This window comes from Gastrolobium bilobum, unplaced genomic scaffold (genome assembly GCF_033153095.1).
Source record: "Gastrolobium bilobum isolate Gb01-03AN ecotype WA unplaced genomic scaffold, APGP_CSIRO_Gbil_v1 utg1578, whole genome shotgun sequence".
NCBI lineage: Eukaryota > Viridiplantae > Streptophyta > Magnoliopsida > Fabales > Fabaceae > Gastrolobium > Gastrolobium bilobum.
Window position 1 is genome coordinate 80,199 of NW_026899219.1, and position 17,520 is coordinate 97,718.

At 33.0% G+C, this 17,520-nt stretch overlaps 1 protein-coding gene across 2 annotated transcripts; it reads left to right on the plus strand.

Annotated features, from left to right (window-relative positions):
* The first annotated feature begins 8,895 nt into the window (after positions 1 to 8,895).
* LOC133288411 (inactive leucine-rich repeat receptor-like serine/threonine-protein kinase At1g60630) lies at positions 8,896 to 17,271 on the plus strand. Of its 2 annotated transcripts, XM_061486165.1 has the most exons (3): positions 8,896 to 8,923; positions 12,427 to 13,734; positions 16,447 to 17,271. In XM_061486165.1, the coding sequence occupies exons 1-3, from the start codon at positions 8,896 to 8,898 to the stop codon at positions 17,103 to 17,105; spliced, it is 1,995 nt and encodes a 664-aa protein (XP_061342149.1). In that variant the 3' UTR covers positions 17,106 to 17,271. The 2 variants fall into 2 exon arrangements, with proteins under 2 accessions (XP_061342149.1, XP_061342148.1); XM_061486164.1 differs by lacking the exon at positions 8,896 to 8,923 and having other exon boundaries at positions 12,279 to 13,734.
* The last annotated feature ends 249 nt before the right edge of the window (positions 17,272 to 17,520 follow it).

Below are 17,520 nucleotides of genomic sequence, written 5' to 3' on the forward strand. Positions count from 1 at the left end.
CATAAATAAAAGTACAAATTAATATACTTATATATATTTTTAACAAAATATTATTATTTATCTTCATTATTTTATTAAAAATATATATTTTGATTAATTTAATATTTATATTATTTCATTTCTTGAAATTAGCTGATATTTAGATTTAAATTAAATGTCGAAATGCAACGGTTCAAAAATAAAATGTCAAATTCTTATCATTGATAGGTTCAATTTACCACATATCATGCACATAGGTTTCGCTCTGAACATTGACGGGTCCAAGATCCGTCGTCCTAAAATGTGATATTTTTGCATTTTTATTTTTGAACCGTGACCTTTTAACAATTAAAATGTCGAAATATGACATTTTGGTTCTTGTCCCTTGGCTTGGTTGATCACTTTATACGTCAAAATGAAGTATAGAGGTTAAAATTCAAAATTACCAAAAAATGAATCAAAAATTGAATAAATCAAATATATATATATATATATATATATGGTACGAGATCTTTTGACATCTGTGTCAAATTTCAAAATTTGACACCAAATCTTCATATTTGATTCTCATCAATCAACGATTATCAATTATTGAGAATTAATAATTAATTAATATATTTGATTCAAATAAATGATAACCGTTGATTTCACCCCAAATCTAAAATTAATATATATATATATAGGGAGGATACTTTGACACAAGTGACAAATTTGAAATTTGACACCTCATCTGAGAGTCGTTAGATAAAAAAAAATCAATAGTGTCACTTGCTTACAAATCAGAGTCGTTGATATTTTTTGATCTAACGACTCTCAGATGAGGTGTCAAATTTCAAATTTGACACTGGTGTCAAAGGATCTTACCTTATATATATATATATATATGGCTTATCATTTCTCAAGCTGGCGGAGATAAATTTATCTCCAGCTACTGAATCATAATCGTACAAAGATGGATCAATGGTGACAAATGAAGAGTGAGAAAAGAGAAATCATAACTATTCAAAGGTGAATCAATAAATAAAAGGAAATAAATAATCAAAACGACGTAGTTTTAGAGTGGCCGGAGATAAACTTATCTCAAACAGCTTGAGAAATATTTTTCTCACATATATATATATAGGGATAGAATCATTTGGGATCGGTGTCAAATTTTAAACTTTGACACCAAATCCTAACATTGATTTCCGTCAATCAACCGTAATCATTTATTAGGAATCAAACTTTTTCGCCAATCAACGGTTATCATTTATTGAGAATCAAACTTATTAATTAATATTCATTCCCAATAAATGATTACCGTGGATTGGCGATAATCAACAGATAAGATTTGTTGTAAAAATTTAAAATTTGATACCGGTATCAAAGGACCCTGCCCCATATATATATATAAGGAAAAACATTTCTTCTACAACTTGAGATAAGTTTATCTCCGGCCACCAAAAAACTACGTCGTTTAGTTTATTTATTTCCTTATATTAATTGATTCACTTTTGAATGTTATAATTCTATTTTTCTCTGTCTTCCTATATCACCCTTGATCCATCTTTGTACGGTTATGATTTAGTAGCCGGAGATAAAATTATCTCAAGCAGCTGGAGAAATGATAAGTCCATATATATATATGGTTTTAATGTTTCTAAAGTGAATGTAGATAAGTTATCTACATTTGCTCCTAAAATGATGTCGGTTTGGATTGAAAAATTAAAAAGTTATAATGAACAAGACTATTATAACCCTGAAATAAATTATAATTACAAAAATACCTTTATTTCTGCCTCAAAATGACGTCATTCTGAACTCAATGTAGATAAGTTATCTACGTTGACAGTAGAAAAAGCGAACCCTATATATGTATATATATATATATATGTATATATATATACATGTGTATATATATATATATATATATATATATATATATATATATATATATATATATATATGAGTTCACTTTTTTTACAGTTACTGCAGATAAGTTATCTGTAGTAAACCCAATACGACGTCATTTTGGACGCAAATCATGGTGTTTTTGTAATTTTATTTTATTTCAGAGTTATTATAGTCTTTATAATTATAATTTTTTAATATTTCAATCCCAAAACGACGTCATTTTGGGAGTAAATACAGATAACATATTTGTAGTAACTGCAGAAATATTTCTCTCTCTGTATATATATATGTGTGTGTATTTATAGATACAATATATTTTTGTTTATTATAAACTTGCACATCGTATACTAAATTGAACCTACTTTTTTATTCAAAATTTGTATATATATATTATTTGAAATTTTGAATTGATAATTAAGTTGAAATTATATTTAAAGTTTAATTTTTATATTATTTAATTAAACTTGTATTTAATATGCTTTGATAAATTAATCTAGACTTGTATTTCATATATTTAATTTGATGAAATTAAGTTTTCACATCTGATAAATGTATATACTAAAAATTTTAACCAACATATATTTTTTTCAAACCAGTATAAATTAATTTGGACTAAGTTTACATTTCAAACCAGACTTATTAAATGATTTTATATAAAAAAAATTTGATCAAATTAAATCGATTGCCTTCTTCTTTGCAAATTTATTTAAGGGACAGATTATGTTTACAAATTTTTTTATTTACAAACTCTTATAAATTACACTATCTTCTTCCAAGAAAACACTAATCACACTATCTTCTTCCGTGAGAACATAGTGCAATTTGCATAAATTTATAAACGGATCATTTCTCTTTATTTAATCTAATATTAACCACTCCATAACACATATGGAGAAAGAAGTTTCACATTCACTTTCTCTCTTGTTATTTGTCAAATTATGGTCTTTTTGTCCTGTAAAGCTAATCTCAACAACTTATTGTATATATATAAAAAAATAATCAACTCATATATTTTATTGTGTTTAGATTAAAAAATAAAAATAAACTCACATGTTTGCTTATATGGAGCATGCAGAGTACAAAAAGAAAATATAGACTTACAGTGCATGAGATTGAGGATGGTATACACGTTCCTATTAACTTAAGCAATATTTCTTAATTTGTTTGTTTATTTTTATTTTAGTTTATTATTTTTTGCTTCAAAGCATAAAGAATAAGTCAATATCAAACTGAACATGTTCAAGCCATTAGGGAGGTTACTGGATTATAGGTTCCAACCTCCAATAAATCGAACATATTCCCATTCAAGAAGCTACTCTTGAACCAAGCAAAATTTAAATTTGGGCCCACAAATTCTTATGACCAACAACGAGGGGTAGTCCTCGTACATGTTAGCTACAATAAAATCGTCAAATTCAGGCCCGAAAATTAAAAACACGAATTTAATAAAGAGTTTTATAAGAGTTATGTTGTAGAAAAAGTGATTGTATAATGTTATAGAGATTCATTTTACGTGCCATAATTTATTTATTTTGCTTTAAAAAATGTGGGCCCCACGAAATGTTGTGTGTGTAAGAAAATTTTTCTGATCATGTTAAAGGACAAACTAAAACCCCTTTAATAAAAGGTCTCTATCAATCATTTTTTTTTTGCTGAATATTATTTCAATAAATATATAATTAGTTTTTATATTCAATTTCATAGTATATTTTTCATAACTTAAATAATTTTTTTTAATTTCGTACATCACATGAGTACTTATCTACTTATTTATAAATAAAAGTATAAATTAATATATTTGTAATATTTTTTAATAATATAATATTATTTATGTAAATAATCAATTAAATTCAAAAGCTTAAGTTATTAGGTGAAAATCATATATTAATAATTTTACATTATATTATTTTAATAATTTATTTTAACTTTTATAATAAAATTATTTATATTTATTAAATTAATATTTTCATTTTATCTCACTTCATTAAATTAGCTGATATTAGATTACTAAATTAATGAAATCAATATTAACTTTTGGGTAAGAATACTAATTTTATAGCATAAGTTCATGGGCATACGAGATAAAAATTATTTCCTACACACATAAAAGCAGTGTTTAAAAATCTGGTCCAACCATTGATCCGATCGAGGTCAGAGGTCACGGGTTCAACCAGGGTATCACGAGGTCACTATGCTGACCCAATTTTATATATTAAAAAAATATAAAATATATACATCCTATTGAAAATATTAAAAAATAAATCGCCAATCATCAAAGATTCAAAATATACTTAACATAATTCACCAATTACAATTACAAGTCAATATTACACAACCTAATTAAAGTATCAAGATACCAAAGTACAAAACTCATATTTTAATGATACCAAAGTATCAAGATACCACAAGTCTAGGTTGCTGGGAGAGAAGAGAGAGATTATATTTATGTTTGCATGCATTTTTATTTTTATTTTTTAATAAAACGACATTATTTCATGAAATTTTCTTTAAAAAAAAATATATGCAGTGACCCTCTTTGACCCCTCTGACCCGGGAGTCACTAAAACCCGGTCGGATTTTGGGGGTCGGAGGGATCGATGTGCATATAGGGTCCAACTTGTGACCCCAACCCCCCAAAGGAGAGGGGTCAGGGTTGACCCGGGTCAACCGGGGGGCGGGGTGAGGTTTTAAAACACTGCATAAAAGTATGTAGAGTTCATATTTTTTATTTCTTTCTCTTTTCCTCACATAGCCCCACATACTTTTATATGTGTGTAGAAAATAAATTTATCTCCTGCAATATAAAAAATATTAATCCTTAAGTTCATATATGGAATTTATTAATTTTAGAGAGTAACATTTTTTTATGTTAAAGCTTTAGCATAAAGCTGCCGAAAAAAAATATAACTTTTAAAATTAAACTAATATAAACACACAGTAAGTCTATTATTCCTTGAAAAGGGGAAGAAAATGAGGAACATCTTTTAAATTCTTAGCACTCTTTTTATAAATATTTCGAAATTCTCTCAATTATGAAAGATTTTAAGGGGCCAAATAAAAGGAAAGAAAATTATTAATTAATTTCACATTCCTTTTTAATCTATTTTGTTTTATTAGCTAGGAGTGTTAAAATGAATTGAATCGAATTTGATATGTTAATCCAAATAAATCAGCAATAAAATTTAGGTTCGATCAATAAAATTTAAAAAAGAAAAATAATTTTGACCTAAGTTGACTTGGTTCAATTTTCATCCGACTTGACTCTAAAGGTTATAAATAGTTATTATAATTATTAAATTTTTTTATGGTTATTTGAATGCTATTTTGAAACAAATACTCGTCTGTTTTAATTAATAATTAATCTGAACCTTTTCATACAAATTAGTTTAAGTTTTTAATATAAATAAGTTATTTAAAATTAACATTCTTATATTATAATTGTATAAATAAATAAAAATCACATCGAACAGCATATCAAAATATTTTTTCTTAAATAATATTGAGAAAACTATTTTTCAAAAAATACAAAAAAATTCACAATAAGTTATGTTCTATACGTTAATATATCACGCGTATAAAATATCATTTCATGTATATTTTATATGACTTCATATGAAATAAAAGAAATATTTTTCTTATGTTGTAAAAAAATTATTATTTCATGTTGAAGAAATAAAATTATAAGTAAAATTCATAGATAAGAGGAGAGAAAAAAAAGTGATGAGACTCATCTCTCTTTTATATGTGTAAAAAAATTATTTCTCTCATGTAAATGAGATAAATATAACCCATGAAATAATATTTTCAATATAAAAAAATTGAACATCGTCACGTGATAATATATGAGAAAGATGTTTTACCTTCACTCTTAAGGTAGTGTTTGGTTGAAGGTTTATTTTAGGATTGATGGGAAAGTGTAAGTGGATATTGGAAAATACCACGTTTGGTTCAGGTTTTTTCAAGAAATACCAGACAAATAAGATAGATGGGAAAATGACTTTTGTGTTGATTTTTGGATGAAATTCACTGTTACAGAATACCACTTGAGATGTGGTATTGTGAGATGACTGGGGAAGTGAAAAAACAGGTGCAAAGTTTCTCCTGAACATAGATTTTGCATATTTAAATAAATTTCCCTGGTAATATTTGGGTCAACCAAATAACTTTTTTTATATTTTCCTATCAAACTCACTTTCCAACCATTTTACTATCAATTACATTTCCTTAGTAAAAAAAATTTCTCCCGAACCAAACACTACATAATTGTACCTCTGGCGTTACTATCAATTGCTTTCGGCATGTCTTCACGTTGTTTTAGTGAGAGAAAATAATGCAATAGTGAACGTAAGAGAATCACGACAATAAGGTAGTGTTTGGTTGGAGACAAATTTTATAATAGTAGGAAAATGTAAATACTAGGGATTCGGAGAAAAAGTGAGTTAGATAGGAAAGTTTTAAAAAAGTTGTTTGGTTGGGCAAAATTTTACCAGGAAAATTAAATGAAATTTCTAAATGTGTGTTTGGTTGAAGATAAAATATTGATGAAAAAACTTAACGAAATACAAAAATATCCTTATAAAAACATGCTACCAAAGAAGCAGTTCAAGATATACAAAGCGCCGAAGAAACCGTATGTAGTTGCAATATTAGACATGTGGTTTTTCGAAACTGCATCGTGAGAGAAGTCTGGTTATAATAGCGCCATTTGCAAAACAAAATGGACAAGTGTCCCATCAGGTAAATATGTAGTAGATTGCATTATAAATAAACATAGTTCAATGCATGAATCAAGACAATACATTCCTACAATATTAAGACCAGATCAAGCACAATCACAAATCGGATGAACATCTCATCATTTCATCTCCATTCTACATTTCATAATCACTACCACAAGCAAAACAAAACGATGGTGTGTGGCCACATCCAAAAATTGTGTTTGCAACAATGAACAGAACATAGAAACAGAGAATGAGCCTAACGACAAAGAATCATCTTGCCGGAAGCGTGTTACGAAGACAGTCACAGTATAACAAGAACTCTTGTTTCACCGTTGTCTGTACATGACCAAAAGTGTACAATCTGGAAACGACCAACTTCTACGACGGAGGGGTAAAGTTGTCTTCCATTTCATCCCATTTTTCACTTACCCGCTTTTTCACAACAAAACCACCTTCAGAGCCGGATTCATCAACAGTGATTATTGCTGACTTTTACTTGTTTTCATGGAATGCTAGGCAACCTTCATTGATGGGCAAATGAGATGAAATACCTGAAACAAACGGACAACGATGATGCCCACATCCACTTCGCCAGGGAAATCTTGAGTTGTCCCCAACCAAACGCTACCTAAGTGAAGGAGTGAAAAAAAGTAGAGATTAAAGAAAGAGTGCATAAATAATGCAATCATCTGGATCAATCAGTAAATAACATAATTAAAAAAAAAACTATAAATAATACTTTTTTATTATAAAAAACATATTTACTGCAGGAGTCAATAACCATTAATATTGCCCAAGATTTTTTTATGCCATTTTCTATAACCCCTTCTTGTCTTCAACCATCTGCAGTTACAATTGACCATCCATTCATGATGTTTAAAATTTGAATTGAAAATTTTAAATGTGGCATATCAACATGCTAAAACCCATACCAGTTTACATAGGCTTTTTTCCCCTTATAAAGTTTTTTAAAAAAAAAAAAAATAAAGTATATTCAAATCCTTTAAAAGGTCTAGATTTTTTTAATTAGAAGGTGCCATCTCATCTCACTGCTAGGCACCATGTAAATGACATTTTGTACGTGTTGCATAATAACATGTACAAAACAACTTAATTTTGCAAAAATTTTAAATATTTTTTAAAAAAGTTGCCATAAATCAACCCAACACACTACTTTGGTGTCAATGAGGGGTTAGGAAAAGTGTTCACCCCTCTCAATTCATCAAACTTTTGACTTAGTCTAAAAAAATAGTGTAACATAAATTTGTCTTAAGTGGCGGAGTCACATTGAGGTTAGGCACTAGTTCGTTTTCAAATTTTTTAGAATTTGACATGGGTGAATGTCGCGAGACAGTTCGGTACATATTCGGTGTGAGTGTTATAGCATTGAGAAATTAAAATTTGATAGATGTGCAAAACAGATAAAAGGATAGTAGAGATTAAAATTTTTGGGGGTGGATTTTTGGCATAGTCTAACATTTTTTGTTGCTGTTTGTCTCACTTCATCATTATTATTCCTCGTGTGCGAAAAAACTTAAGAGAAAATTCTTCAAATCTGATTACATATTGAACAATTACTGTGTTACCCAATCTAAGTTAGTGTGAATTTTGAAATATTCGCCTCCTCTCACAAAATTTTATAACTCTGACATTTATCTAACCCCAGTTTGCACTTTTAACTCTACATGAAAGCACACCAAATATTCATTTGAAATCAAGGTAATAGGGTCGTTAAATAAAATCAATTAAAAAAAGCGAATGTTAAAAGATCCGAAGTTCTCAAAAAGATTAAGGACTTGTGGTAATTATGGTCGCTTTTCTTAAACTATGTACAGTGATGAATTAATTGAACGTGGTTTAAAATCTTTGTCGTAATAATAGGTATTTCATTTATTACAAACACTAAAAAATAGCATTAATGATAGTATTAATTACAAGAAAGGTTTAAATATGCATAAAATATAAAAAATTATAAAATTTCATTAATTATAGTGTTGAATATACGTACAATCAATGACAGTGTTAAATATAGTTGTGGAAATAAGTAATTAGCACTGAATTAGTGGTTAATGATTTGTAAGAAGTCATAGGTACTTTTCGAACTTTATTTTTTTTTTAATAAAAAACTCTTATGTTAATTTGCCAAAATTATGATGTTGATAGTATGAGAAATAAATTCTAGGAGTGATTAATCCAACACCAATTGGGCTGGGTCTAATCACATACGGTTGAAGGTAGAAAATGTTGATGGAGAGAAGGAAAGGTATTATGCTGTTGCCGAGATGCTTGGGGTCCAGGTGAGATGAGGTTGTGTGTTGCAAGATGTCTGGAAAGTACTTTAGCTTTTCTGGGTTGGATGAGAGCGACTGGAGTATATCTGCAAAAGCACTCCAATGCTCAAGTCAGTATTTTACTCAAGTAAGTTCAAGTATTCAAATAGAGATATCATACCTGGACATGCTTCTGCATTCATAGTGTTTGAGCGTTGTGTTTACCATCGTCCTTCATAAGGCGATGTCTAGTTTGATTCCTTAGTGGATGTTCAAATCAGCAATCCAGAGGAGGGTGAATTCCATTGTGTCAAGATACAAGGGTCAACTTATTGCTTGGGATGTTGTTAATGAAAATTTGCACTTCTCAGTCTTTGAAAGTAAACTTGGACAAAAATTTTCAGCTAGGATGTTCAGAAAGGTTCACAATATTGATAGGCAAACCACTTTATTCATGAATGATTATAATACCATTGAGGATAGTAGAGACGATTTATCATCCCCAGCAAAGTACATCCAGAAGCTCAGAGAGATACAAAGCTATGTTGGGCATCAAAGATTGCCAATTGGAATTAGGGTTGAGTCCCATTTACCTAATTCTCCTCCTAATCTGCCTTACATGAGAGCTTCCATTGATACCCTTGCAGCTACTGGTTTACCAATTTGGATTACAGAACTAGATGTTGCATCCCAGCCTAATCAGGTAAAATTCAATACCAACAAAACCAAGTTATTTTCATGTCAAAATTCTTATTTCTCATGCAACAATTTGATATGCTACTTTGTTGATAAGGTTCTTATTGCTTATACTGAGGTCAGCCTTGGGCTGTAAACATAGAGATATTTCTTTTAGGCAAAAAGAAATATAGCTCTGCATCAAAATGTGATTTCAATATTTTACTCTTTTTTGCATTTAATTTGTTAAAGTTTTGCAATCATGTTTGTGCAGGCAGAGTACTTCGAGCAGGTTCTTAGGGAAGCATACTCACATCCACAGGTTCAGGGCATTGTAATGTGGACAGCATGGTCACCACAAGGTTGCTATAAGATGTGCTTAGTAGATAACAATTTCAAGAACTTGCCTACAGGGGATGTTGTGGACAAGCTACTTAGTGAATGGGGGTTAAAAATATTATCAGGGAGAACAGATCAAAACGGGTTCCTTGAGGCCTCCCTTTTTCATGGCCACTACAAAATGGAAATCAGTCACCCTTTCAATAAGAACTATACTTTCACTCGTAACCTCCAAGTGATTCCAACGGATGAGTTCAACAAAACAAATCAATTTATTCAACTTTTTATTTAGTTATTGCTTCTGCATATTAGGCTTATGGTTTATAATAAAAACTTTTTTGGCGGGCCATTGCATATTGATCTTTCTATCATTGCTTGTTTGTTGTCTTACTCTTTTACCTTTTAGCTTCGTGTTGCTTACTGCAATTAGTTCAATTATTGCTCTCTACGTTCGTACATTCTGATTAACAATCTCAATACATAGGCAAGTAACAGTGAGTGCCATGTACTAGTAATAATTAAAAAAATTCAATGAGAACAATTTTTTTAATATTTTATAAATTTATAACACTGTACGATCATTAATAATGAAGTTCTTTTTACCATCTTCTTAGATCTAAATCAGCTTAAGCTTAAATGAGCTTAGGCGTATGTACTTTAAAAGAAGAACTTATATGGCTAAGTGTGGAATAGGTCCGTCCAGCATCATAATAGGAATTTGGGCTGTCACAATCTTAAAACAAATGTATTTTAAGATTATGATTTACGAAAACCACACAAATGTTACGGCAATTAAGTTTCACACATGACCGGAAAACCAGAGCAAGGTTTTAATAGGACCTATATTTTCGGCAACTGTCTGTGGTCAACCAAACACAGCCAGCCACAAAACCATGACCTTCGCAGTTCACATCATTCTTTTTCTCAATTTCCTAATCTAATATGTTAATTTTCAGAGCAAACAAATTCATTTATATTAGGGTTTTGTATCTATAATTTAACATGACCACAACAACTTTCCTACACACACAACATTTTGTGGGACCCACAATTTTTGAAACCAAAAAAAAAAAAAAAAACTCTGGCACGCAAAACGAATCTCTATAACATAACACAATCACTTTTCCTACAACATAACTCTTATTAAACCCTTTATATTATGTACAGGGGAAAAAAAAGAAAAGAAACACAATCTGATTATGATAGCTGGCAAGAGTCAATGGTACTGATACACGAGCTCAACTAAACACCACTCTACTTTTGTTTAACACATTCAATTCCCATTTAATTACAACACGTAGCAGGTCTTTTTTTTTTTTTTCTCTCTGACATCTTTACTTTTTGTGAAATCCCATTTATTACCCTACTCTTTTGCCTTGAATTCGTTCACCAATTTCCTGAGAGAGAAGGCCTTCGGTAGAGGAAGAAAAGGGGCATGTTCTTTTCTGTCCTCTCTCTCTCTCTCTCTCTCTCTCTCTATGATCAGACACGCACATAATACAGCTAGATGGAGCACAGAAACTCCTTCTCTCTCTCAAATTATTACTACAAGACCATTCAGAGTACAGATGGATCCTCGATTATAGAGGTTTAGCAGCTGGAATCTGCACTCCCACTACGGGTGTTACTGCCACACCACAACTATTGTCATTTTGATATAACAATCCAATTTCATTGACCAAATTTCGAAGAAGAAATAGGAAGAAAAGTTCAAAACTTTTTGACCCTACCTCAGTCTTCATCATTCCATTAGGTAGGTAAATTGCCGTATTGCAATGATTCTTATCAAGAGTATTGGATCCCACTTCAGCGAAGTTTTTAAAAGTGCTAAAATCTATGTGTATGAGCAAACCCCAAGAAAATGAGTATAAAATTACATGCATGGGTTTTGTTTATTCCACAATATATTAAAATAATGTACTTAATTTTGTTTGCTTGCATAGTTGTTTACCTTCGTTTGATAATGCTGCAGTTTAGGAATATAGAAATCATAGAGAGAAGAAAAGAATGGTTATTCCTCGTCTGCGGAGACTGGGATGATTTCACGTGAAACTTCTGCCATAGTGTCCGTGAGTCTTGCAAGCCTTACAGGAAGAGTTTCGAGAAACGAAGCCAACCACTTTAACCACAGTAAGTGTCTTCACTTTGATGGATTCCCAGTGCTCAACAATAGGGGTTCTGCTTCTGCACACTGCCATGGTTTTGTTCAACTCCATTCTCAGTAACTGAACTCTCTCTCCATTTGCTTGGGTCTCTCTGGCATAACAATGGGCATGGCTATGCATGTTTCAAGCACAATGGTAGATCTGAAGAGTGAAGACTTAAAAGTGAGTTAGAAGAGCACCAGCTAAGAAAATCAGAGGTTTTTCAGTAAATTTAAGTTGGTTAGTGAACACTCATTTTGAATTAAAGAATTCCACAAATTAGAATCTTCCACGCGCAATGGCTCTTATGAAGATCTGATTTGCAATTGCAATTGCAACACTCTGATTACTTTGGTCCCTTTTTCATTCCTAATATGGAGAGATTCTCTGTATTTGTTACTACCTCTGTGTTCTGTCTCCTTCTCCTGATGTCCCAACCTGCTTCATCAGAAGATGATTCCAAAGCACTTCTTGCGCTCAAATCCTCCATTGATGTTCTCAACAAGCTTCCATGGCGAGGAGGAAGCGATGTTTGCACATGGTTAGGAGTCAAAGATTGCTTCAACGGAAGGGTTAGAAAGCTAGTTCTCGAAAGCTCAAACTTAACCGGTGCTCTGGAATCGAAGATCTTGAACCGTTTGGATCAACTTCGAGTACTCAGCTTCAAAGGAAACTCACTCTCTGGTCAAATCCCTGACCTCTCTGCCTTGGTTAATCTCAAATCCATATACCTCAACGACAACAACTTCTCCGGCAAATTCCCCGCCTCTGTTTCCCTCCTTCATCGTGTCAAGGTCATCGTTTTATCCGGGAACAGAATCTCCGGCGACATTCCTCCGTCGGTGCTCAAGCTCCGGCGACTCTACATTCTCTACTTGCAAGACAACTTGTTCACGGGACCTATCCCCGGTTTCAATCAAACCGGCCTAAGGTACCTGAATGTCTCCAACAACCAACTCTCCGGCGAGATCCCGGTGACTCCGGCATTGATCCGATTCAATGCGTCGTCGTTTTCGGGAAACCCTGGGCTCTGCGGCGAACAGATCCACCGGACATGCAACTTGTTGCCGCCGCCGCCGTCGATAAGCCCAAGTTATCCCATGAAACAACCAGGAGGGAACACGACATCATCGAACCGCACGAAACTGATTAAGATAATTGGAGGGAGTGTCGGTGGGGTTGTTTTGGTTCTAATATGCTTGCTTCTTCTGCTGTTGGCGAATCGCAGGAACCGTAGGAAAAGGGTGGGTTCTGGATCGAGGACTAAATGCGGTGACGTGGCAGAAGAAGGGGAGGATCATGCAATAGCAATTGTGGAAGGAGGCGATGGCAGAGGCGGTAATAACGAGGGGAAACAAGGGGGTTTTGCATGGGAAAGTGAGGGTCTAGGGAAGTTGGTGTTCTGCGGAACAGGGGATCGGGAGATGAGTTATGGTTTGGAGGATTTGCTGAAGGCTTCGGCTGAGACTTTGGGGAGGGGTATTATGGGAAGTACGTATAAGGCAGTGATGGAGTCAGGGTTCATAGTTACTGTGAAGAGATTAAAAGATGCAAGGTACCCTGGGTTGGATGAGTTTAGGGCACACATTGAGATCCTTGGGAGGCTTAGGCACCCTAACTTGGTCCCACTTAGGGCTTATTTCCAGGCTAAGGAGGAACGTCTTCTTGTTTATGATTACTTTCCAAATGGCAGCCTCTTTTCTCTAATTCACGGTATGTATGTCTTCTCTCTTCTTAATTTTCATTAATTATCACTCATATCCTTAATGTATCATTATTTGATTTGCCTGAAAAAAAAAAGAGTGTAGTATTTGTTCCTCTTAAAAATTTAGAATTCACAAAATTTTAAAAAGAATTTAAAGAAACTAAATTATAAAAAATGCCTGCTCAATTGTAATTAAGAATACTGTACAATTTTAAAATAAACATGTTAGTTTAGTATACAAAGCAAGTATATTTTTGTGTGAAAGGAAGGGGTATAAATCATATAACTATTATTATAGGTATGTCGTTTTGAGCATGCAAAGGGGGCTGAGAGTGACCTAAAAGTTTATTATCTTTTGGTAATGGGGCCTCATGTGATATCCAAGTATATCTATGCACTAAATCTTTCCCTCTCGCAAAGATTTGGTTAAATAAGGACAAAAGGTGTTACTTTCCCTGTCCAAGTGTTTAATGTAATTCTGACTTTATAAAGATGTGTGCTCTCAATTTGACAACTCAATTATGACTGTGACCCCATGTTTAGTGTGTAGTCCCACTCAACCATTGAAAAGTAAAAAAGGGTTGAATGAGTTTGTGCTTTAGTGGGCTACCATGCGCTTCTACAGTGATCTAATCGGTACTTCCATCGGGGTCAAATTAAGGGAAATATTTAATATGCTTCAAGATCACCTAATGATTTGGTATTCTTTCTCACAACACTAATTTTTTCTTTTTCTTTTTATTTCTATTATTTTTCTTCTTTTTCAATTTTACCCTTCCATTTACACTAAAGGACCACCTAAAAAATGGTGATCCCGCACCACATTAAATTCTCTCCAAATTAAGCCATATATATTTACTTTTATTATGTTCGAAATTTCATAATTCATTTGAAATTCTCGGGACAATGACCATATTGTCACTTTTTAGGCAAAATTTTACCTGATTGCCATTTCTGAAAAAAAATTTGCCAAAATGCCACGCCTGAATCCCGCTGGTCTGACAAGCGGGAATGGACTGGACACGTGTCAGCTTCTGAATGGTCAACCATTCTCGCTGGACTGCCCAGCTAGAATGACAGAATGCTGACACGTGGCAAAAGCATAGGCATTCTCTGGATGTCTGTACTTTTGCCACGTGTCAGCATTCTGTCATTCTAGCTGGGCAGCCCAGCGAGAATGGTTGACCATTCAGAAGCTGACACGTGTCCAGTCCATTCCCGCTTGTCAGACCAGCGGGATTCAGGCGTGGCATTTTGGCAAATTTTTTTTCAGAAGTGGCAATCAGGTAAATTTTTATTAAAGGAGTGGCAATATGGTCAATGTCCCGAAATTCTCTCACTCTCTCTTCCCTAATAGTTCATCACTTTTTGCTGCACCCTGGCAACGGATTCATAAATGCTAGAATTGCAATTTGTAGGGATCATTGCGGTTATTGCTTTTTAATGTTTTTATTCAAAACTATTGTATTTAAAACAAAAAAACCATGTCACAGTTGAATATTTTTATTAAGGTAGCTGAAATGTTTAGTCCAAAAATAAAGGTTTAGTTTATCCATTGGTTTTGAGCATGATAAATTCAATTTCTTTGTCCTGTAGTCGTCCCTTCTAAAATTTAGTAACCAACCCCGCGAGCTCCCTTCTAGAATCCCTAGTCCTTTATGGGAATTCTTTCCGGTCTCCAGAGTAAAGATTCAGGACAAATGTTGGGTTGGATACACAACAGTGTGTTTCCACAGTTTAAATTCAAAAGCTGTTATATAATAGATAAGTGTTATCATCGCTTGATACTGCAATCCAATTATATAATAGAAAAGGTGAATGTTTGTGGGAAAAGCATAAGCACTATTCTTAATTAGGGAATAGCACCCTTTTCAATTTCTAAGGGACGAGATGATATGCTTTCATGCAGAGCATTCAACAAATCAAGAAATCGGGCCTTTTTTTTTTTTTGAAATTAACTTAACCCTAATTATCTCTTTTAAGGTGAGTTGACTCCTCCTGTATTTTTATAAGTTTCGACTCTTTGAGTTGGTTATAAGACTAATCTCAGGAATGCAGAGTAGGTTAATGATGAAGATATTTAAACTTCTCTCAAAGGTGGTATATGGAGATCAAATCCAGGCACTTTCCTTTTTTCATTTACTCAGCTCCCTTGCTACCAATTGAGCTATTATATAGTCAGGCCTTCTTTTTCTCTTAGAAATAAGGGTGGAATCATAACATCCCAAGAACATAAAGTAATCAATTATTCCAATTGCCAAGATCCTCATGTCACGTGTATTTTTGCTGGCTTGAAACTATTGTTCTTCTCTTCACACGTACTGTGCAGTTTTATTTTCCATATTAAATCCTCGTGAACTTTTAGTCTTCATGCAAGCTGGTGATAATATTTTAGTCTTCATCCATGTGATAATGTGTTTTGAGTTACCTTGATAAATATGTGAGTGAGACTTGCATATCTGCTGCATTTAGTTCTACTGTTTTTAATTATTTTTGAACAAGTGATATTTTCATGATGTGATTGAAATTGTTATTTGTATATGTTATTTGATCCTGTTGGAAGAATCAGAATTTTAAATCAAGATAGCATTCCAAGGATACCATATGTGCTAATACGCAATGAATGAAGTTAATAACAACACTTTTATCATTTCATTTGCTGAGAAGTAAATTGAAAATTTCTGCCTCTTAACATTTCTATTGTCATGACTGTAATGCAGGATCAAAAACATCTGGCGGGGGAAAGCCTCTTCACTGGACATCCTGCCTTAAAATTGCGGAAGATCTAGCAACTGGCATGCTCTATATCCACCAGAACCCAGGCTTGACTCATGGAAACCTTAAATCTTCAAATGTGTTGTTGGGTTCTGACTTTGAATCCTGTCTTACTGATTATGGTCTCACTATGTTCCTTAATCCTGACTCATTGGAAGAGACAAGTGCCACTTCTTTATTCTATAGAGCACCTGAATGCCGCAGCTTTCATAGGTCACAAACTCAACCAGCTGATGTATACAGCTTTGGGGTACTTATCCTTGAACTTTTAACTGGCAAAACACCCTTCCAAGACCTTGTTCAGGCACATGGCTCAGATATACCAAAGTGGGTTCGGTCAGTGCGTGAAGAAGAGACAGAGTCAGGGGATGATCCTTCCTCAGGAAATGAAGCATCAGAAGAGAAGCTTCAGGCTCTTTTGAACATTGCAATGGCATGTGTTTCACTAGTACCGGAGAATAGGCCTACAATGAAGGAAGTTTTAAAAATGATAAGAGATGCAAGAGGGGAAGCTCATGTCTCATCTAATAGTAGTGATCATTCACCTGGTAGATGGTCAGATACTGTTCAAGGCTTTCCAAGGGAAGAACACCTGAGCATATGATTGGTAACTTTTTGACTGGTCAATAGTCACAACTATATATGCATTTTGATTTTTCATGAATTGGTTATTTATTATTCCACGCATAACTAGGTGATACGAAACTCATGCTGTAAAGGCCTAGATTCTTGATCTCTTGTCTTGTGAGTATATGCAGTTTAGAGGTAATTCGCGGATTCAATTGTAGAGTCATCAAAGATTCAGCTTGCAAAAGATTTGGAGGATAATCCTTTTAGCTTTTGGATGATTACTTCCTCCTTCTTCTTCTTTCCCTAATATACCTTAAAAACTATTGTTTGATGATGACTAAATGCAATTTCGTTAATTGGGTGACTCTGAATTTATTACAGGGTAAGGTGTGTGTCATTTTAAGAGAGAGATAAAGGAGGAGAGAGAGTTGACAAAAAAAATAAAGGTG